At 43.5% G+C, this 23,412-nt stretch overlaps 1 protein-coding gene across 16 annotated transcripts in view; it reads left to right on the top strand.

Moving 5' to 3' along the window:
- PCDH15 (protocadherin related 15) overlaps positions 1 to 23,412 on the top strand; it is a 635,072-nt gene that overhangs the window by 549,024 nt on the left and 62,636 nt on the right. For all 16 annotated transcript variants that reach the window (XR_005257309.1, XR_005257310.1, XR_005257316.1 and 13 more), the window contains 3 exons: positions 2,133 to 2,249; positions 10,586 to 10,726; positions 12,928 to 13,040. Coding sequence is in view for 4 of the 16 variants with exons in the window: in XM_038140145.1 (XP_037996073.1) it covers positions 2,133 to 2,249; positions 10,586 to 10,726; positions 12,928 to 13,040 (371 nt within the window). In the remaining 12 variants the exon portion in view is untranslated. The remainder of the gene's footprint in view (positions 1 to 2,132; positions 2,250 to 10,585; positions 10,727 to 12,927; positions 13,041 to 23,412) is intronic.

The raw sequence follows: 23,412 nt of genomic DNA, 5'->3' as shown, positions 1-23,412 counted from the left end.
ATATAATATATAATTACATATTTACAGGTAACTACAAAGCAGCCTTTGTGTCCCTGCTTCTCTGGCTGCAGATTTACTCTATTTTTACAAATATTTATTTACAAAACAGAGCAAAAGGCAAGCATAACCCCCCCAAAGCTGTCTCCCTACCATAGATACTCTTTATCTACCACTTTTTGTTGGTTTTGTTCCTCCTTGTTCCCTTGGGGCAGCACACAAGCACTGCAGGATCCTGACATCCCTCCCCTGCACAAAGAAAGTGCAATTTGGGAGAGATGGTTTAATTTTAGTGTTCTCGAGGATCCACATTTGCACCTTCAAAAGCAAGTTAAGACCTATAAAGGGATTTCTTGATGCCAGCTCATTAACTCAGCTGTCACCCTCAGCATGTTCATGATCCCACTTCCCCACCACATTCCTTCTTCTCTGAGCAGGACGCAGCTCATTCCCAATGCTTACACAGGGCTGGTATTTAGGAAAAAGATTGGTGGGAAACAAACACTGCCCTGCCTGCAAGGAGTATGAAAATGCTGAACAAAAATGTTGGGAAGTGAGACTGTCATCTGGGAATGGCAAAGAAGAGAAACAAAGCAGGAGGGGAGGGAAGGCACTAAGGAGGAATCAATATGTAATTTAAAACTCATTAAGGCAGTCCCTTGCTGTAATGCACTGATACTTACCCACGTGCTTCCAGACAGGTGGGGACAGGCCAAACACAGAAAAATCCCTGAGGTGCAGCATTCCCAGCATAAAATAGCCTTGGGAATGTCACTGTACACAGAGAGATTTGTGGTTTTTTGGTTTATGGCGACACCAAGGAACCTTTCAAGCTCGTGCCCCACTAAGTTGAAAATGTAAATATTTAATACCTGGGTGTTAAACCCCCTCTTCCTCCTGCTTCACTGCTCTGGGAAAAGCGCTCCTTGGGTTCCAGTCTCTGCTTCCAGATTCCCATGGAATCATGGAATGGTTGGTGTTGGAAGGGACATTAAAGCCCATCCCCTTCCACACCTGCCATGGGCAGGGACACCTTCCACTGGACCAAGTGACATCTCCCAGTTAATAACACCCAACATTAAATGAGTGACAGACTGGTCTGATCTGAATATGCCACAAACCTAAAGACTTTCTACAGAAGAATAAACTTTAATTGGAAAAAGTAAAGTGTTTTGGTAGGCATCTTGTTTCATGAAAGGAAAAATAAAAAACAGAGTTTATTTTTAATCTCCACACAAACAGAAGCAACTCTGGGTGACCCTGCAAAATATTTGAGATATGTTGAGGTGTATATACAAATATATACATGTATTTATGTATCCTTGCCTATCTCAAGCACAAGAATTTGTGCAAGTGCCCTTTTGTCTTACAAAGGATGTTTTATTTCCCTTAACTTATTGGATATTAGAGGTAACAAACACCATCAAGCCAGAGCAGCTCATTCCTTTCGGAAAATGAGGCAGGCCTGCTGCCACAGGAGCATTGTGGAGTGGTGTGGAATTCTCTGCTCTGTTCTCTTGGGCTGTGTTTTCCTGCAGAATTCCCTTCAGCTGAGCAGTCCCACATCCATTTTTTGGTGAATCTTCAGCACTTTCCCCCCTCATTTTGTGCAGGGGTAATGGAATTGGGAGAGCCTGAGAATGGCAATCCCTGCGGCGGGAGGGAGACTCAACAAAAACTTGTGAATGCATCCGGAATTTTGCTGAGACTCCAGGACTAAACTCTGACTATCATGTATAAATGCACATTGAATCCTTTGGCATCCCTGGGGCAGCACTAAAATGGGATCTGGAGCCCAGAGCAGGTGCTGTGGTCTGGGTAGGCTTTTCACAGCTGTGGATGTCCTTAGGGCCATGATATCTTGTAGCCTTATAGAGGTTCCATTCTGTTTTTTCAGCAATAAATAGCTTGGATTTTTGTTTTTGGAATCAGGTATTGAGTGAGAACTTTCTGTGGTTAAAGGTTTTACCAGAGGAATAGGAATTTTCCAGTTCATTGATAACAAAGCACCCCTTTGCTTTCCCTAGAAAGGAGTTTCACAATTATAGGAACATTAAATGTGCCCCTGCAAGTCCCCAGACAGCAGGGAACTGTTGAACACTCCAGAACTAAACTCTGACTTCTGTTTTTTGCAGGATATGAACGATTACTCTCCAGAGTTCAGCCAGAAGCTCTACAGGGGAATGGTTGCTCCTGATGCAGTCAAGGGCACCGTTATCACCACAGTCTCAGCTGAGGATCGCGATCCCCCGGTGAGGAAAAAACTTCTCTTAATATTCTTAGGTTGATAAGGAAGTAAGTTTTTTGGGAGGCTGTGGTCAAATTGATCAGTGCTCAGTCACAATAGCAAATGTTCTCCGGGCGGTGCCACATGTGACATGGAAACACAAAAAATTCCAGCTGTGTTTCCTGAAGAAGCCTATAATACAAAAAAGACTCCTCTCTCCCTTAATAAACTAAATATTAGTTATCTGAAAAGTAGTAATGAACAAAAAGTTAATTTAGTTAATTTGAAGAGTAATAACTAAATTGAAAATCTCAAGTTTTATTTCATACTGTAGTAAAAATTACATGGGGGAGGAAGAACACTTTTAAAAGGTTTTCATTTTAAATTCTGTATATTCCTTTTTATTATAGGTTAATAAAGTTTTTTTTCTTTATTTCTAAGCTTAAACCTACTCTGCTCTATTTCTAGTCACATCTTGCAGCAACCATTAAAAAATAAATATATTTTCATAAAAACACATTACGCCAGTGTCAAACCATAAGATATTCCACACCCAGGAGGGAGCAAACTCAAACCCTCTGAAGTGCTCCTGCTCTCTCCTCAACTCAGAGTATGAGGAGCTTCACAGAGGAGTAACTCCTACCTTTGTTTCTTGTCAGCCTGGCTTTGCTGCTCAGGACAGGCTGCGTTTCCAAGGCTGCCTCCTGGAGCTGGAAAATCAATGCTACAGCTCCTGTCTGTCAGGGAGGCTTTGGGAAAGCTCTTTATCCAGCTTCAGAGAATGAGAGCAACAGGCAGGAAGGGCAGCTGTGCCTGTCTTTGGTGTAGCTCAAGAGGAAAGAAACCACAGTTCGGTGAGGTTGTCACTGTTTGATGTCACAGTCACGATGCACTTCCCAGCTGAGCCATCCCAGATTGCTGTGGGACTGCAGAGCTCCCCAGCTGCACATTCCATGGGCAATATTTGAGTCCAGGACACTTGGTTTGGGGATAAAGTTGATTTTTGTCCCTGTTTTCTTCTGCTGCTCCCTGATGAAGCCCTCGAGTGACACAACCGGGCACACACCTCTGACTCATTGCCTGTTCTGAAGTTTGATGTCAAATTTTGTCATCAGAGCCTGATGGACATCAGTGGCCAGATGATCCTCTGAGGACAGGAAAAGGCAGAGCTCTTCTACCAGCCAGGTTTAATTTTTAATTGCCAGAGTTTGGCATAAGAAGGAGAATAATCCTCAGGGGGAACAGTTCAGGGGGAATGTGCCCTTGCACATTAAAAGCTGATGAAGTGCTTGGACACAAATCAGGTACAGCTTAGCTAAATGTGGTGTAACTGGGGCTTGGGCAGCTTTTATTTAGCATTAAATAAATATTGTTGTCTTATAATGAGATTATTTGGGTTCTCTTTGCCCATCCTGATAAAAGCTCCATTTTATAATCACTGTGTCTAGGTTTTGAAAACTAAGAGATCACTGAAGGGAAACAAAATATTTCTGATTGAGGACATTTATAATCCTTAGTCTTGTGCAATCAACATTTCCAGTGCAAAGTTATTTCATTTTTCATTTAACAACCCCAAACCCTACTGAACATTTTGTAACATTTTTGTCACTATCGCATGAACACCTGTAGATGTTTATGAAGATTTAAAAATGAAGTTACCCTGAAGCCTCTAATAAGTGCAAGGGCCATAAAAGTCAGCCAGCTATGGAGCAAAGCTCTTAAAGGAGGTTTTGAAAGGAGTTTGTTATTTTAAAATAATGGCTGATAGTTTTGTCCCTCATCTTTTTTTATTTTACAAGTAAAACTGCCAGGCATAAATGGCTGTGTTTCTTTTTCTGCCTGAGCCAGCCTGTGCTACTAGAAAAATCTCTATTTATTTGGAGCTGACTTTGACATTAAAAGGTGCCACAAAATATTTGATATGAATTAACTGGAAGTTTGGTTTAAAAGCACACAACCTTTCCTCTGCTCAGCAAGGGGACCTTGCTCTAAACTTGCCTTAAGGGATGGAATATTCTTAGTTATCATCAATACTTTACTTGTGTGGCTTGGGTGTTTTAAACCTATTGGAATCCTATTTGCAGGGTACTAATACATTTATTTTATCAGTTCAGGGAAAGAAATTTGTATCTATTAAAAATAATTGTAGCTTTAAAATATGCCTGTTTATAAGAGCCCAACTAATTTGAAGTCTCCAAGCTTAACTTTTCCTCTTGTTATTTTGCAAGTAAAATATGTAACTCCCATATCCTGAATAAAAGCCCAGCCAGATTTTTCCATCATCTGCAATAAAAGCTTTTCAGACCTAATCAGCTCCTCAGAGACAACCATTGTTTTCAGCAAATCCCAACGTTGTCAAATTAATATGGATGCTGTGAGGATCCAGCTGGAAAGGCCCAGCACCTGTGTGGGATTTCTCTGCAAATAAGGCAAATTTGAATTTTTCCAGGAGCAGAAGAGCAGCTTTGAGGAAAGGAGGAGGAGCTGGGAATGGTGGCAGTGGAGGTGGGCTCTCCATTTCAACCAACAAGTATTAATTTAGGTGAAGCACAAGAGGGTGAAAGACACCTGGGACATCGTTTTCTGTGTGTATTTCCTAAATTATTTAGGAATTTATAGCATATAGGGGTAATAGTGAGCTTTTGCTATTAAATAATCCAACAGAACTTCATTTATTGGAGAGGGAGATGAAAGCATCTCTTGGTTGTGTTTTTAAAAATCCTCTCATCAAACCTTCACACATTGAGTTATTTACAACTTCTTCCATGTTGGACTGTGTATCCCTATGAACAAATCTGAGGGTGAAAATGTAGGATTTTCTTAATTTAACTGGTGCTTAAAACCTTAGGCTATCATTAGAATGTGCTCTTGATAAGAGGATGGGTTTTGCTGCAAAAGCCATTATTATGAAGAGTTGCTCAGTTAAAACAGAAATAATTTGTGCCAGAGTCAAGCACTTCCTCAGAGATACTTTGTAATGTTTTTATTTCAACCTGTGGATTTCAAAGTGGTCAAAACCTCTTGGACTGAAGGCATCAGAGACCTCTGATAGTTATTCTTCAGGTCCTTGGTGAAATGTCAATTAAAACATAAAACCCAGAGCTTTTCTCTAAAGGCCACAGCAAGATTTGCAGGGCTGTTGTGAGTAAATGTCACTTAAAATTCTTACCAGTTGCTCCTTTCTTTTCTAGTTTTAATTCTCTTTTTATTTGCAGCGACTGAGAATGTAAATTATGTTTTAATAGCTACTTTTACATGTATTATAAACTTGAAACACCCTTCTGATCATTGAAATTTGGGAAGTTTTGCCTAAAAACTTTGTTTCCATGAAATCCGCTGAACCAACATTTTATCCTTTGGTTGTTTGGAACAACCAACACTAGATTTTTTTTTTTTTTTACATTTTTAAAGTAGTAAGAATTTATATAAATACATAAATAATTTTTCAAGTTACTCAGTGCATCCTCAAGTTGCTCACCCTGCCTTTCCCAGAGGAGCTTCTACCTAATTCCAGGTATAAGCAGGAAATATTAAGCAAAAAGCAACAAAACCAGGCCAGAGGGAATGATAGGGAAAAGCAGAGCCATGGCTGCCAAGGAAAAGCTTGGAAACAGCTTCAATTCTTTCTAAATAACTGGTAAACCTTATAAGAATAAAAAGCCTTGATTTTAAGCACGTTGCAACTGGAATTGCTGAGGCAACTGAGCATTTTTTCCATGTGAACAATTCCTTTAATTGTGAGTTCTCCCTCACACATCACCTTGGGCTTCCTTTCCAGAGGTGATGTCCAGCTGCAGCTTAAGGAATTTTCCAGTTTTTGGGGTTTTTTAGTCCCTTGGAGGGGGTTGGTTTAGGCTGTTGGGTACTGTGACCAGGACAAGTGGTGAGCCCTGTGCAGGGAAACTGTGCCTGCAAAACACCTCTGGAATTCCAGGTGAGCAGGAGCACCCACACAGCTGGGTGGATTTGTGCTCCCAGGCTTTGCCTGGCTGCCCACAGTGGGAACAGAAATGGGATAAAACTGAGACACAGAGAACTGGGGGAGGGGTTGGAAGGAGATATCTTCAAGATCACTGTCCCAGGCTGCTCCAAGCCCCAAAGTCCAACCTGGCCTTGGGCACTGCCAGGGATCCAGGGGCAGCCACAGCTGCTCTGGGCACCCTGTGCCAGGGCCTGCCCACCCTGCCAGGGAACAATTCCTAATTCCCAATATCCCACCCATCCCTGCCCTCTGGCAGCAGGAAGCCATTCCTCCTTGTCCTGGCACTCCATCCCTTAGAAACAGCCTGTCTCCATGTTTCCTGTAGCTCCTTCAGGCCCTGCAAGGCCACAATTTGGTCACCCCGAAGCTTCTCCTCTCCAGGTGAACAATCCCAGCTGTGCCAGCCTTTCCTCCCAGCAGAGCTGCTCCATCCCTCTGCTCATCCTGGTGCCTTCTCTAGGCTCTTTCCAACAATTCCATGGCCTTCCTATGTTGGAGGCACCAGAGCTGTGCACAGAATTGCAGGTGGGGTCTCACCTGAGCAGAGTAAAGGGGGAGAAGCACCTCTATGAAAATATTTCAAGTCCTGCTTTGCTTTAGTTAACACAAGTGTGCTCAGATTTGGGTTCCCTTAGATATTTCCCAGCATTTCCAGGGAAAGATTCCAAAGCCTGGACAAAGCCAGTACCTGGCTCACTCACCTGCACTTCTGGATGTTGCTGGCACAGGTTCCAATCTCCCAGCTAGCACCTACTGCCAACCATCTCTCTTTTGGGCATTTATATCATCCTTTTTAGCTGAAGAAATTGTCAGCCTGGATTAGTGTTGGGTAAATCCCTTGGAGACAAGGAGAGTTTTCTTCCTGGTGAAAATTTTATGCCTCACTGAAGTGGCCTGGTAATGAGAGAAGAAAAAATGGTTCTGAGTGGTCTCAAAGCTCTTAATCCTCCAAAAATGTGGGCAGGAGAGCACCAGGAGCTGTTTGATAAATGCTCAGTTTATTTATCCGAGGTGATTCCCAGGACTGACATAAAAAGAAGTGTTTGTTTTTCCTGTATATCCCTTTTTTGATATGGGTTATCACTGTAAAAGCTGGAATATTTCTGCCATAGGCAATTCCCTTCCATATCCTGCTTTTTTTTTTTTTTTTTTGATTGGAAATGTTAATAGAAACAGATGCAGAACACTAATTTTAATGAGCAACAGCTTCCAGGGCTCCAGAACATCCCATTTAATGCTTTATCCATTCTCCTAACACCTCCTGAGGCTTTCCTTCAGTGGAGCCCTTTTGTCAAATTGGGAGTAATTGTCCTTTTTGTCTTCCATGCACTCACTAAAAGTAACAGGCTATGAGATATTCAATTAAAGATTTCACTGCATTTTAATTGGAGGTAAAACCATTTTCAGGCTGGCCAGGCTTTGATCTTTTAGAAGCTCTTGCTGTGGAATTTCCAGTGGTTGCTGGAGATCATGATATGGGACATGTGCTGCAAATTCCAGGAGTTCCTCAAGTCGTTTTATCAAGGCTTTAAAAGTTGATGGTTTTGGGGTTTTTTTGTGTTCAACTTATGAGAGTTAAAAATTAAGAATTTCCAGCTTTAGCATTTCAGAATTTCAGGCTCTCTTGTTGAGTAACCTACTAAAGAGTAAAAGCCTTCAAATTTTAGGGTTTATATAAATGAAATTAAGGTGAATTTACACCATTCCCAACCCTGAACTGGTGTAAGACCCACCAAACTCATCCACCTGCTTTGAGCTGTCCAATCTTCCATGGTTGCTTTGAGTAAGTTACAAAAACCTGTGAATTTGGGGGGTTTAGCACCATTTTCTAATTTTTTCCCATGGAACTAGCTTTACAAAACTTTCCTTATTGAGCTCCTTATTATACAATTACTCAGATTTGAGTTGAAGTCTACATATGGAGATTAACCTGGGAAATAACTCTGTGTACATGATGCTGCCATTCCATACTGGTCCTTAGGGGTGAAATCCAGGCACACCTGGGATCTTCACCTGTCAAACTCAAATGAAAGCAAAATTCATTTTTCCCTATTCTTCCCTGGGCTAGGAAATTCTGGGGGTTTGTTTCTGTTACCAGTTTGAGTCCCAGAGTGGTTTGGGTTGGGAGGGACCTCAAATCCCATCCAGTGCCACTCCATCCCATCGGCAGGGACACCTTCCACTGTCCCAGGCTGCTCCAAGCCCCAAAGTCCAACCTGGCCTTGGGCACTGCCAGGGATCCAGGGGCAGCCACAGCTGCTCTGGGCACCCTGTGCCAGGGCCTGCCCACCCTGCCAGGGAACAATTCCTTATTCCCAATATCCCATCCATCCCTGCCCTCTGGCAGTGGAAGCCATTCCCTGTGTCCTGTCCCTCCATCCCTTGTCCCCAGTCTCTCTCCAGCTCTTCTGGAGCCCCTTTAGGCTCTGGAAGGAGCTTTAAGGTCTCCCTGGAGCCTTCTCTTCTCCAGGCTGGACATTCCTAATTGTCTCCTCCTGTATTCCTAGCACAGGTGCTCCAGCCTTCCTTTCCTGGGGAGTGGAAGTGACAATTCCTGGCTTCCTCTTGAGTTGCTTGCAGAAACATACATGAAAACCCCCAACAATCCTGGTGTTTCCCTTCTCCCCGTTTTCCCTGGCTTTATTCCATTATCTTTTTTCTTCTGGGAATTATCTGGACATGTGCGTCATGCAAGGCCCCTTTTCCAGGGGCAGCCTCACCAATACTGGGGACATGTTTGTAGCTGTCAGCTGTGTCAGAAATAAATGGCATTTCCCCTGAGCAAATGGAATTTTAAGGAATCATGCAGCCATGGAAGAAATAATTGGAGGTGGATGAGCTTTTTTTTTAAAGTTTTATGTTAGTCCTGAATCTCAGGGAAACTTTGGTTGGAGAGAATGAATGTGGTTCCTGCCAAGCACAATCCTTGCTCTGTGGTTTATTTGGGAATATTATCAGCTAGATTCCAGTTTTGCTGCAGACATAATAATGCATCTAAATTAATTTAGAACAGAGGCAAAAGATGATTAATATTTCAGATAATTAAAACTCGCTTCTAAATAGATTTCCCTGGGAAATCTCTCTGGAGATTTTTCTAATTACATCAGTGCCAAAATGCCATAAATAAAAAATAAGTCCTGGTTTTGTTATTTTTCTGAAGTGACAGGAGCAAAGTGTACTTGATAATCACATCAGGAACAACAATAACCTGATGAAATTTTTGTTTATTTAATCACAAATTACCTGGTGTGAGGAGCTTTAATGATGATGAGGATTCTTAGTCTTCCAAGCAAGTTTAAGGCCATTACTCCGAGCCCAAATAGGCTGGATTTCAGCAGGTAATTTGCTCTTAATTATAACATTGAAGAAAAATGACTGAAGCAGGGAATGCCAGGGGGAAAGTTGATAATGAACTCTGCTATGCCGTGATCCCAGAAATTTCTCACTTTTTCCAGGATTTGCCCTCTGTAGCATGTGTGAAGTGCTTTTAACTATGAACACAATCATTTATTAATTTGCTAACCACTTGAACATGCCTGGCAGACCCGTTTGGGATGATTAAAGTTGCTGATGGCCTCATAAACCCTGCCCAGGCTGGAATTCCTCGGAGAGCTCCAAGAGGCAACGCTCAAGTGACTTCTGTTGGATCAGCAAAACATTGACAGCATTTAGTGAGCTCAAATCACTTTTGTAGCCATTTCCATTGCTGTTTACAAAAGGAAATGTTCTGTTTCCATGTAGTTTGTGGCTGGCATGGGACATGGAATATATTCCCAATCCCAACGAAGCACATTATTGAATACAGGTAAAAATCAGCCATCCACCATTAATGATGTTTTGGCTGTTTAAACACAACATAAAGGTCAAAGCCTGATCTGAGCTTGAGACTCGGAGGCGTTCAGAAAATTAAATCATGCTGTTGCTAGGACAGAAGTGTTTCTCTGAGTCTACTCCCAAATATATTTAGCAAACAATTTAGTTGGAATTTTGTAAAATGTCCCAAATCTCTGCATATCCAGACTTTGGCATGCTGGAACACCATTATTCAGACATTACTGTGCAAATAGGATCAGAGGGAATCTGTCCTAGAACCTCTAGCATGGATGAAGAGGCAGATGAGACATCCTACAAGTAGCTGGGAGAAGTCTTCTCATTGCAAACTCTGGTTCTCATGAGGGACTTCAACCTGCCAGGTGTCTGCTGGAAATGAAACCCTGCAGAGACAAAACCCTACAGGAGACGCAGAGAGAAAACATCCAGGTTTGAGGAAGACAAACAGCAAGTTTTACTTGTGATGGCTCTACCAATAGTACATTTTAATGCTTCAGGAGGTGTGCAAAACCCCAAAAATCTCCAATTTGCCTCTTTTTGCCTTCCAGGGCACCCCAGCGAGTCGGGTTCGCTACAAGGTGGATGTTGTCCAGTTTCCCTACAGTGCCAGCATTTTTGATGTGGAGGAAAACTCTGGACGTGTTGTCACCCGAGTGAACCTCAATGAAGAGCCCAGCACAGTGTTCAAGGTACAAATTCAGCTGCAGTGCCACGAAATGTTCCCTGGATTTGCTGGGATTCCTTTCACCATCATGGTTCTCCTTTGTTTTTTCTTTTGCATAAAATGATTCCAGAATCATTAGGGTTGGAAAAGACCTCCAAGATCAAATCTAATCTTTCATGGGATATCCATGCAAAATTTCACTTCTGTTTGTTCCTTTGTTTCCACCTTTTTCTCGTGGCGTGTGTTTTGTGCCTTTGTGATTTCAGGAATGTCTTGAAGGGATGTGGTTGCACCTGTTGGGAGGGTGGGGAAAACAGGGAGGCAGCTTGGGGAACCCTCATTTTTTCCAAGTTCACTTTCTACAGGGCTTTTGGGGAGAATTTGGGGAGAACTTTGAAAGAAGAGCTAGATGTCTTGTCAGTGAAGTTACTGCCCAGCTGGGTAGTTCAGGAGTTTCTGTTCACGAGTGTTTTAATATAAAAACGTTGATTTTAAGGAAACCTAAACTCCGATTTTGTTGTCACTGGTTCTAAAGAGTCTGGAGTGAATGAGTGTGGATTAAGGTATGATTTTAACCTAAATCAGCAGAGCATCTGCCTTTTAAGATCCATGAAGGAAGGGGGTAGTAAAAAATGTAAATAGAATTGGGTCGGAAGGGAAAAAAAATATTATCTATAATATCTTTGATTTGGTGTAATTTCCCTACTTGGAAACTTCCTTACACTCATTAAGGTGTTTTTTACTTTCAGTTATTTATTTCTGGAATGAGGGTTAAAGAGAGGTTTATTTGCACACCTTCCATTATGAGGAATAAAGCTGTGCACTGTTTTCCACTCCTGAGTGTCCCATCAAGGGCTACTTGAGCTGGAGCAGCCCCTGGTTTAGGACAGTGCTAATTTAAGTCCTTTTAAGTTTCTGATTAATATAACAAAACCCAAGGGGGAAGAGGATTTTTTTCTTGGTTAACATCACCAGAGTGGAAGTTTTCTGTTGCTGCACTTGCTGGTTTTATTTCTTAGTACTTATTTTACTTCTAGTGCTTATTTCCAAAACTGGGATCTGTCCCACACTGTTTCATATCAAGGCAGTAAATGGGACATTCAGCAGGGAATTACATTTCAGAAAATGTGGATTCTTAGGAAGAAAGCACGGAGAAGACTCCAGAAATCAGTAATGGGAACACTTGGAGTTGATATGTGCTTCAAGACCACTGGGCTTGTGTCCCCTGCTGAATCCTCTGGGAATTTTACCAGTCACTATTTAACATCTGGATAATTTTCCGCAATTATATGTTGCACTGGTGATTTTCCTAATATACTGGCTGGAAAAAAAAAAGGGTTATTGTGGAATAGCTTGGACTGGCAGAAATTAGTTGAAAATGTTCTGCTAGAATGAGATGCAGACCTGCCTCATGTAGCAACCTCCAGAAAGGAAAAAATTTAGGGAGAAAACTGGAAAAATGTCCATTGCTCCTTCTTCAGTGTGCTGGAGTCCACACACAAGCACATTTCATGTGAAAGCTAAAAACAAATTAACCTGCTGTGCCAGCACAAAATCACAGATCAAATCAACAAATAGACATGAGAAAAGATTTTTAAAAATCAGCATATTTATAACAGTCTTCATTTAAGAGAAGGTAATTTGGTCTTATTCATGTTTGAGCTTAGAGCATCTCTTTTCTGCAGAGGACTTTTTGGAGGGGAGTGGGAAGTAATCTTAATTTTTTCTGTTCTGACATGAGCCCTTGGTTCTAGACATTAATGTCAGCAACAGATAATTCTCACCCAAGGCTTTTCCTGTTTGTTTTTTTGGGAGTAACAGAATCCCAGAATGCCTGAGGCTGGAAAAGCCCTCCAGGATCATCAAGTCCAACCTGTGACCAATCCCTGCCAGAGCGCTGAGTGCCACATTCAGCAGTTTCTTGGACACCTCCAGGGATGGGGACTCCACACCTCCCTCAGTAGCCCATTCCAATGTTTAACAACCCTTTATGGGAATAAAATTCCTCCAGTTTACTGTGTTTCTCTAAATTTTCCAGCAGAGGTTCAACCTGAGGATGGCTGTCACCTTTTCCCTCCGTGTTTTGTTCTTACGCCGCGTGTGACTTGCAGCAAAAGAAAATCACGTCTGATTTTTTAGCCCCTGCAAGTACCAGAACTGCTGGAAGTCAGGATGAAAAATGTTCTTTTGTGTGGTCAAGAGCCTGATTTTTTGTGTTGTTTGTAGCTGGTGGTCATTGCCTATGATGATGGGGACCCAGTGAAGTTCAACACCACCACGGTGGAAATTGCAGTGCTGCAGCCCTCAGTCATCCCGCGCTTCACACAGGACGAATACAGGTAAAGAGTTCCTTCTTTCACCCTAAAACTGGTATTTTTAAAGTCAAAATGAAGTCCTGCTTGAGGGCTAGTCTGAAACAGAGCTACAAAAACACTCTGTCGTGGTGGAATTTTACTGTCTGAGCAGGTTGTCACCAGTTGGAAAGATCTGGGCTGATGGTGATGATGAGGGAAGGTTTGCTTGAAATTTCCCCCTCAGAAGTTGTTGAAAGTATCAGTCATTTGAATAAACAAATTTCATGTGCTGGAATTGGGACTAGGATCACCAGGGCTCTAGGTTAAGTTTCCTGGAGTGTGTTTTGACCCTCTACACCATTTTTGTGAGGCATATTTTGATCCTCTACACCATTTTTGTGAGGCGTGGGAGAACTCAGACTCGACGTCTTCAATGTTAGAAGTGCAGGTGATGGTTATTATCACCACAGAGACATAATTTCATAAATTCGCCCTCTGAAAATTCACCCCCCAACCTCAGTGTCTTAAAATTGATCAAAAGCAAACCAAAAAGTGGGCTGATTAGTTTGTTACATTTTGTAGCAGAGAATGTGTTTGTGAATTTGACATTTGTACAATAATAGGAAGTGGTAAGATCAGGGCAAGCAGCTTCAAGATATCAGGAAGTTGCAATGTGTTCTCTCTATGCCACTGTAGTGACATAATCAGCAGCAGAATGTAGTGGGGTTTGTACAGATATTTCCAAATCCAAGGACTGCAGGGAGTCAGAAAGCAGAAATTCAACACAAATTGTCTTCAGTAATGGCCTTGTTCAGCTATTTAAAGTTTAGACAAAAAATCATTATCTGCTCTGTATTTGTCCTCATGGTTGAAGTATTAGCATATTTCCCACTTAAAGAAGTGAAAAACAGCAAAAACATGCCTCTCTTCTCCTAATTTGTATTTAACTTGGAACAAATGTGAAATCTGAAGGACCAGTGCAAAGTGACAAACTTTGCATTTGATAAGAATCCTTTGCTGAAGGATTTCTCGAGAGAGAGAAATTGTTCCTGCTGCTCCCTGCAGTTCCTTAGGTACCTCCAGAGGTGTGCAGTGTTTGCTGCATTACTTTGGGTAATGTAGCAAATAAAAACATGTCCATGTGGGACTGGAATTTCAGATCAGGGCAGGCAGGTGTCTGTTGGAGCAAACTTGCTGTGGAGCAAGTCCAGAGAGGGCTCAGAAATTGCTGAGGGGTCTGGAGCAGCTTCCCTCTGGAGCCAGGCTGGGAGAGCTGGGAATGTTCACCTGGAGAAGGGAAGGGTGTGTGGAGACCTCACAGCTCCTTCCAGGACCTGAAGGGACACAGGGGAGCTGGAGAGGGACCCTGCAACAGGAACTGGAGTGACAGGACAAGGGAATGGGTTCAGATTGACAGAGGGCAGGGATAGATAGGATATTGGGCAGGCCCTGGCACAGGGTGCCCAGAGCAGCTGTGGCTGCCCCTGCATCCCTGGCAGTGCCCAAGGCCAGGCTGGACAGGGCTTGGAGCAGCCTGGGACAGTGTCCCTGCCCATGGCAGGGGTGGTGTCCCTGCCCATGGCAGGGAAGGTGTCCCTGCCCATGGCAGGGGTGGCACTGGATGGGCTTTAAGGTCCCTTCCCACCCAAACCACTCTGGGATTATGAGATTTCTGAGCCTGTCTTGAGCTCCAGTTGTCTCCCAGGAGCTGGGAATGTTTTTTCACTACAGTGAAGAACTCTTGCAGTACAAAGTGACTTGTAGCCCATAATACCTTTTGATGACAACACCTGAATAAGCCAGGTTATCTTTGTGTCCCCGTGAACTCTTCAGGATTATCTGGACAGCCTGGTTTCCTTTTCCAAAGCACAGCTCCCCTCCTGGGAAATTCTTTTCACAGTGCTAAGAAGCTGGGGACAGCAAAGGCAGTTATTTATTTTCCTAAATGTCAAAAATGAAATTAAAACAACCCCAGAAGTTTCTGATTCAGCTCGGAGACTCTCAAATATTCGGGAGCAGGACTAGTGTTGATTCCTAAGGTTTTCAGGGATTGTCGCTCTCTGCAGGCTGTGCTTTGTGTTTAGTTTGTTGACAGTGACACAAGGTGGAACTGGCAGGTGTCACAGGACCTCATTTTCCAGTGACATGGGATATCTTTAGAGTGAAATGCAGCACAGAGCAGTGGTTCCCCTTGCAAAATGGAAAACTGCTGGATGTGGGTGCTTGAATTTCAGATGGATTGGGAATTAGTGGCTTTAGAGTGGATAACTATTGATCTTTGCTTGTCTAATTATCATAATCTGGATGATTCCAGCGCAGTTCTCGAGCTGGTTTACAAACTTCCTTCTTGTGTGTTTAGGGAAAGGTCAAATAGTTTTACAGCATAAAGCTGCAGCCTGTGCTACAAAATCAAACATAAATACAAAATAGAGAGAGAGCAGATGGCATGAGCAGAAAGGGAGATGAAAGTGCCACTCTGCCTTGAGCTGACCTGCAGAGCCTGGCAGCTCTGTCAAAGGAACACCAGCACTGCTTGGAGCCCTCTTCACACCCAGGGAGACTTTGATTGATCATTATCCGTGTTTAGAGTGACTTCCAGAGGAGACACCAGTCAAGTGCATGAAGGCAGAGTGGTATTTATTCCCTGGCTGTCCCTCTGCATTATTGCATCCTTTAGGGCAAATTAATTGGTCTCTTCCCCCCCACCTTCTTTGTTTGGATTGTAAATTATTCTGGAGACTTCTAAACACTGCTGTGCTCTCCATATTAAACAGCAAAGGGCAGCTGAGGGCTCTGAGATCCAGAAAATATGGAATGGAGCAGTTGATTTATGGTAAGTGGGGGATAAAATATAATTCCTTCTTAATGAGTGCAAGAGATCTGCCTAAAGTCCATCAGAGGGGATCTTCTGCATCCTTGGCTCCTCTGGAGGGAACTGGCAAAAAGAGGCCAGGTGGGATTTGGGATGTTTCTCACCCCTTCCCTCTGAGATGTTTTACTCCCTCTGAGAAGCAGAGCAGCAGCAGGGCAATCTTCTTACTCTCTTCAGAAGAAGGTTGGAGCCAGGAGGAGTCAGGCTGTGCTGCCAGGGAACAGGGACAGGACAAGGGGAAACAGCTTCAAGCTGGGCCAGGGCAGGCTCAGCTTGGCCAGCAGCAGGAATTTCTGCATGGAAAGGGTGCTCAGGCCTTGGCAGGGGCTGCCCAGAGCAAGTCTGGAGTCACCATCCTTGGATGAGCTCACACAGGTGTGGATGTGGCACTTGGGGATGTGGTTAGTAGGGAACAGAGCGCTGCTGGGTTCCCAGCTGGACACAATGGCCTTTGAGGGCTTTTCCAACCCCAATGACTCTGTGGTCAGCCCTGTATGGTGCCTGGATCTTCCCTCCCTGTGGAGCTGAGCAGCATTAGCAGTGCGACTCCTTGTCTGTCCTTGCCATGGATGGTAAGGATGACTCGGAGAGAGTTGATGGCAGCAGTGCCTGACAAAGTGACTTCCAAGCCAGGCATTGTTCCACAAAAACACAATGCAGAGAAAAGAGGCAAAAATCCCAAAGAATCAAAGTGCTGGGCTGTGGGGACATTTAGATGGAGATGGCTGGGCCACCTCAGAGCCCAGCTGACCTTTGGTGCCAGGGAAGGACACGGCTGATGCTGCTTCTGTCACCACATCTCCCTCAGGGTGCTGGCTGTCAGTCAGATTCCAGGGGTTTTCTACAGAACTGGTGGAAGACATGGACACGTGCAGTGTCTCCAGCCCATGTGACAGCCTGAAGAGAGGATTGGTGGGGACAGGGAGATTTTCTACATCCCTGCCCCAAACAGAGTGAGACAATTCCCACAGTTTATTAAATGTTTTTAATGCTGGCTTTGATCTCATCCTGCTTTGTGTCGGCAAAATGGTCTCTGGATAAAGAACCATGGAATTCCAGAGTGGTTTGGGTTGGGAGGGACCTTAAAGTTCATCTCATTCCACCCCTGCCATGGGCAGGGACACCTTCCACTGTCTCAGGTTGCTCCAAGTCCTGTCCAGCATCCCTTGGATACTTCCAGCCATAGCTCCTCTGGACAACCAAAAAAAATAAGGTTAAAACCCAATAAACCAAATAAATCCATTTTTGAGAAAATCAAATCTGCCATACAGAGCCCCTTTCCCAAGCTCCTCTTTCTTTTGTCCTGACTTCACCCAGATCACCTCTGGATCAAGGATTTCATCCAAAAGTTTCCATTACTTCACAACTTATGGCAGCACTTTCATTTCTTAATTAACAGATATTAATTAGTCGTGCTATGAAACAGTGGAGACCAGATGTAACTGGAACCTCAGATGAATATAAGGAGGTATTTTTAGCAAGCCTGTCCTCTTTATGAGCACGTCCTCAATTTAAAACAGTAAAAGTTGAAAGGGATTTGGGGTCTTTTTGGTGTTGTGTTAATTAATAAATTCCACATCTTCTGCAAGGGGAAGGTCATTGCTCATAGCTGGAGCAGGGAATGGAATGGGAACCAGGAGCAGCGTCATTGCTTCCTAATTAGTGCCTGTGGGCACATTAACCAGGTGTTCAGTCATTCCAGAACAGGAAAAATGGGGAATTTTGCAAACTTGCAGCTTCTGTTAGTGTTGCATTACAGCTCCCCAGCCTGTCAGAAAAGATGTGTCCAGTTGCCCAGCAATCTGAAGTTTTATGGGGAAGTGTGGGAAGCTGTGAATTCCAGCCTGTAACTCGATGTAAGTGTAGTGTGGCATTTCATTTAATTTTATTTCTCTCCCAGCACCAGCACTGCTGTGGAAATGTGTTCTGCCTAAAAAGGGAGATTTGGGGACACGTGGAACTCACTCTCCGTTGGTGGAAGAGCCGTCGTAGTGTTTTCCACCCAATTAAATCCTTCAATATTGGACTCAAACACCATCCAAGCAAAAGGAATTCACCAAACAAAATCACAGAGCTGTATCAGGAGTCAATTATTCCAAGAAATTTTCCCCACTTCTCTGGTTTCCTGCTGTTCACTCAGTTTCCTCGTTGGGAAATAGGGAATGAGGAACCCTGTGCAGTGACAGTGAGGGTAGGGGGTGGCATGCCATGGTTGGAATCTCTGTAATTGGTGCTTCCTTCAGAAAGGTGGGAGAAGCCTCCACAGTGCTCTGGGTTGGAGCTCTGGAGCTGGAAAGAGTGGTCCTTTCCAGCTTGGGATATTCCATGGTTCTCAACATCCATGAATGCCTGAGGCCTTGATGAATGAGAGAGTTACGGAATGGCTTTGGCTGGAAGGGACCTTAAATCCCATCCAGTGCCACCCCCTGCCACGGACAGGGACACCTTCCATTATCCCAGGCTGCTCCAAGCCCCATCCAACCTGGCCTTGGGCACTGCCAGGATATCAATTCCACCTTAGATGCTTTTCCATCAGGCTGTTCCTGAGCTGCATTTCTTTAAACCTCTGGAAGTTTCCCTTTTCCCCTCCTAGCAGAGCTCCCTGGCATTTTTCCCTGTTAGGGATCATTTTTCCCCTCAGGAATCATTTTCCCTTTCTTGTCAGAGTTCACAGGGGGTTATTTTTGTCCCTCAAAAGTGTTTTGTCCCTCAAAATATTTTGTTTAATGCTGGTCAATTCCATTTGGATCATCCTTTTCTCAGGTCCTACCACTGCTTTTCCCACCTTTCCTAGGATGGAATTTACATTTTATTCAGGGAAGACCACAGCACCCTTCTAGTTGCAGCATTTTTGAGATGTGGGGGTAAAAGCAGTCGATGTTTTCCTCACACTTAAGCTGGAGCTTCCAACATACATTTGGAATTTGCATCTCACTTCAGTGGCAGCTTGGATTCAGGAAAATGTGTGTGATTTTCCCATTGGAATCACTGGTTTAGAGTGATTTTCTGCTGGTACTTTGTTTGGTCTGTAATAAAAAATTAGTAAATGTGGTTATAAAGTTAAATTATTTCTACAGCAGGTACTGAAGCAGGATTTGCCATGGAAAAATGAGGGAGTGAGTTACCAGGTGATTACAGGAAAAAGATCCTTTTCTCCCTACTTTTCCTTGTGTTTGTAGTGCTGATTGCATTTTATTAAAACTCTATACTTCTTTATACTGAATGAAAAGGAAACTAGAATTTTAGGAATCATTTCTCAATGAAATATTTTGGTGGGACGTTTCCTGGGGAAGAGGAAAGCACAAGGAGCCAGATCCCAGCAGGGAAGATGTGCTTGGAAAGGCTGATGGCCAGATCTCCCAACAGCACGTTAATTAAATGTAGGAATAAATCACTCTGGGGGTGTGAATATGGACCTGAAATTACCCATAATTTTAGTATTAACCCCATTGGCATCCAGCAGTGTGTTTTCCTTCCAGCCATGTTATCCTTGGAATTTATCCCATCAGTCTGACCAATCCAAGTGTGTGACTGTGCCCTGCATTGGGCTTGCTGGGCATTTTTTCCCTTTTTTTTTTTGCTTCTGCAGAATGCTGCCAGGAACATTCCTGCCTTTATGGCCTCAGGTTTAATTTTGGAAGATTGGAGGGATAACATGAGCACAGAGAGGTCAGGAGAGCAAAACCTGACATTTGGGTTAAAATACAATAGGTTAAGACAGGATCGCTGGAGCAATGTCCAGACTCCCTTGTCATTTGTTTTGGAGATAAATACCATGGGAAGGTCAGAGTGCCTCCAACCAATCTGGGAATTGAGACAGAAAGGCAGGATATCAAGTCTAGGAAGGAATATGTGACACTCTGAAGATAAACTGCTCAATACATACATCTAATTAACACAACAATATTCTTTTCCAGAAAAAAAAATTATTGCCAGGGACAAGCTGACCAGGTAGTTACTGGGAAAGCAAAAACTTGATAAATTGATGGATTATTGCTCTAAAACATGTATAAAACTTGATAAAATGCTGGTTTATTGCTGTAAAATATGCCCAGGTCTGTCTTTTTTAAACAAGCACAGGAAGCCAAGGTAGTTTTTATGTGCTGGTGAAAGGGTTAAAAGAGCTGCCATGGGGATCATGGAATCCCAGACTGATTTGGGTTGGAAGGGACCTCAAATCCCATCCAGTGCCACCCCTGACATGGCCAGGGACACCTACCACTGTCCCAGGCTGCTCCAAGCCCTGTCCAGCCTGGCCTTGGGCACTGCCAGGGATCCAGGGGCAGCCACAGCTGCTCTGGCCCTCTCACCACCCTAAGAATAAAAATACCCTCAATGTTAATCAAGTTGAGGTGAGCAATTTAATTAAAGAGCACCAAACCTTAATTTCTGAAGGGTTTTTAAGGACCGCCATAAATTAAAATATAAATATATAAAAATATTTTGTATTATAATATTCTATATAAATAAATATAAAATATAAAGTCCACAAAGTAGAGGCAACTGAAGTTGCTCATATGGAGTCCATTCACATCCCACTATTAAGCTTCAGCTCTAAACCAATTTTCCAAATTATTATTGGGTTTGCTGGCTTGAAATTTAATTTTTTATTAAATCTCGCATTCATGCTTTTGGAGATAGACAAGTTTCATGGTGAATTTAAAGCATATTGGCTATCAGGCAAATTGAAAAAAGGCTGGGAGTGATGTGTTTAGTGCAGGGAAAAAGAAGAAGCAGAAAAGTAGAGAGGAAAAGTTAAAATTTCACTTGGACACTTCCAGTAGTTGGGCCCTGCAATGTATTTGAGATGTGCCCAGTCTCCCTTCCCCACTCTGATCAAGACACAGATAATTAAGACATAGCAAATTCAGTGATTTTTTAAAAATTGCATTTAATTTCAGTATTTTTGTGCACAAGTAATGTCTTTAATCCTGTTCTTCTTTGTGGTTGCTTTGTTTATTTTCTGAGGGACAAACACATTTTGTGGTTTCATACTCAAAGAAATCAACGAGGTCTCTCCTGGTCTCCACCCCACCCTGGATGCTCCCAAGATACCATTTATTATTCCTGTGGGAAAATTAAAGTGAATCAGAGGGCCTAAATGCCACATTGCTGTGATGGTCCTGGAAAAAAACACCCTGGAAATGGATGAAATGGATTAAAGTTGTCATGGTCAAAGGGTGGTTGTGTGGAGAAGGGGAGTTTAAAACTCTGGATAAGGCTGAGGTGGGATGGGGATTAAAGTGGGTGTTAATTGTGGTTTATCCCCAAAATTTGTGGGATGCAGGTGGACTATCATTTATTGCAAGGGACCTTCTGACATCCAGGGATGGGATTGATGTAGATCCTGGGCATGGGAGTTTTGGGAAGGAATCAGAAATCACAGGTTTGAGAAGGTGGGGAGTTCAGAAGTTCAGAAAGGAACCATTTCATTGAAAATGTTTCAAATATTTCAAAGCAATTCCAGGGAAGGGAACGGAGCTGGGGAAGGGGCTGGAGCCCCAGGAGGGGCTGAGGGAGCTGGGAAAGGGGCTCAGCCTGGAGAAAAGGAGGCTCAGGGGGGACCTTGTGGCTCTGCACAACTCCCTGCCAGGAGGGGACAGCCAGGGGGGGTCGGGCTGTGCTGCCAGGGAACAGGGACAGGACAAGGGGAAAGGGCCTGAAGCTGGGCCAGGGCAGGCTCAGCTTGGCCAGCAGCAGGAATTTCTGCATGGAAAGGGTGCTCAGGCCTTGGCAGGGGCTGCCCAGGGAGCTTTGGAGTGCTCATCCCTGGAGGTGTTGATAAACTGTGTGGATGTGGCACTTGGGGACATGGTTAGTGGTGAGCAGGGTGATGCTGGTAGATGGTTGGACTTGATGATCTTGGGGGTCTTTTCCATCCTTAAAAACTCTGGTTCCATGGAGCCAGCACTGGGCTGGGAGGCAGAGACACACCCAGGTGACAGTGACACATCAACCCCATCCTGGATGATAGTGGCAAACCAATCCCTTCACCCTCTCTGCCCCCCAGTGGTTTTGAGCTCACAGAAATTCCCTTCCCGTCCACTGCCATGGGGGTTTTCTAATCCTTTTCTGGGTGGTTTGGGCTGGATTTTCCTGCTTTCCCCTTCCCACAAAAATTCTAGCTTTTATCATGCAGTGATGCAAAATTATGGCATAAAAGCACCTTTCCCTGTGCCTTAAAACACCTTCAAATAATGTGTCAAAAAAAAACCCCCACCATTTTCCATCCTAGCCATTCAAACATTGGAAAATAAGGAATTTATTCCCTTAGAAAGGTTATTAGAGCTGGAAGCACTGGGTAAAGAGCAGGATATAGGAAGTTGGATGCTCATCTTCTGCTGCTTTGTTTCTCCACAGTCCAGAGGAATGCTCTGAAGGGATGAGCTGGGTGTTTTACTGCAGCTGACGCATTGCTCCTGTTGTTCCCAATCCCTGGAATTAAAGGAAAGGAATGAAATCAGTGCAATTATAATGGGGGGGAGTGGGGGGTGCTGTTCTTCCTCCTCCCTCCAGAGCAAACACAAAACCTCTCACTAATTATTATTGATTTGTCAATCCCTTGGATTTAGCACTGGCAGAGGGAGCTATAAGGTCATTCCCGCTGCAGAAATATCCTGGAATTGTGCTGGGAATGAAATGCAGGGCTGTTGTTATGCTTTAGAAGACAAAGAAAACAAAATTATCTATAATGCAGCATAAAGAGGGCATTTTCCTCTGTGACCTCATCAAAAGAACTCCAGCTTTAAATGCTTCCAGTGTTGGAAGTTTTTCCCCCCTGTATTTCCCTGCCTTTTGGCATCTTTTTAATCCCTAAGATTAGCATTTGCATTGGTTAAATACACCTTAAAAAGCTTTTCATAGCAATGGTTTAAGAGCTTAATAAATTAGGGAGCAAGAAGGAATTTTATTCCAACCACTGACGCAGAGCAGTGGGAGCAGAGGGATCTGCTCCGTGCAGAGTAAAAGGGGATTTTTCCATCAGTGAAAAAAAAAAAAAGAGGAGATCACTGTTACATTGCATGATCCAAAACTTAATTCCATATATTCATTATCTCCATTTTTTTCTAGGATGTTCAAAGCAATATTGATTCCAAAGGAAGTGTTTGTAAGGTAGACTTCGAGGGAAGATTGGCCACTTCTTGGTGGGAGAAGTTTGGGTTCAACAGTTGGGATTGTGTCCTGGGGTTCCAACTTTGATATAATCATGGAATATCCTGAGTTGTAAGGGACAGACAAGGATTATTGATCCCAGCTCCTGGCCCTGCCCAGACACCCCAACAATCCCACCCTGTCCCTGAGGGTATTGTCCTGGCACTCCTGGAGCTCTGGCAGCCTCGGGGCCATGCCCATTCCCTGGCCTTAAAATGGGAAAATGTGGTGTGTGGTGGAGGATTTGAAAACTACCTGGAAGATGAAAGGGAAAAGTGATAAAATATTCATGGAATCACAGAATTATTTGGGCCCGAAAAGACCCTTGGGATCATCCAATCAAACTCTTCCCCCAGCACTGCCAGGGCCACCACTAGACTTTGTCCCCAGCTG

Source organism: Motacilla alba, chromosome 6, assembly GCF_015832195.1.
Source record: "Motacilla alba alba isolate MOTALB_02 chromosome 6, Motacilla_alba_V1.0_pri, whole genome shotgun sequence".
In the NCBI taxonomy this organism is placed as follows: Eukaryota; Metazoa; Chordata; class Aves; order Passeriformes; family Motacillidae; genus Motacilla; species Motacilla alba.
Note: the sequence above shows the minus strand (reverse complement) of the source record. Positions and strands in the feature narration are given on the sequence as shown.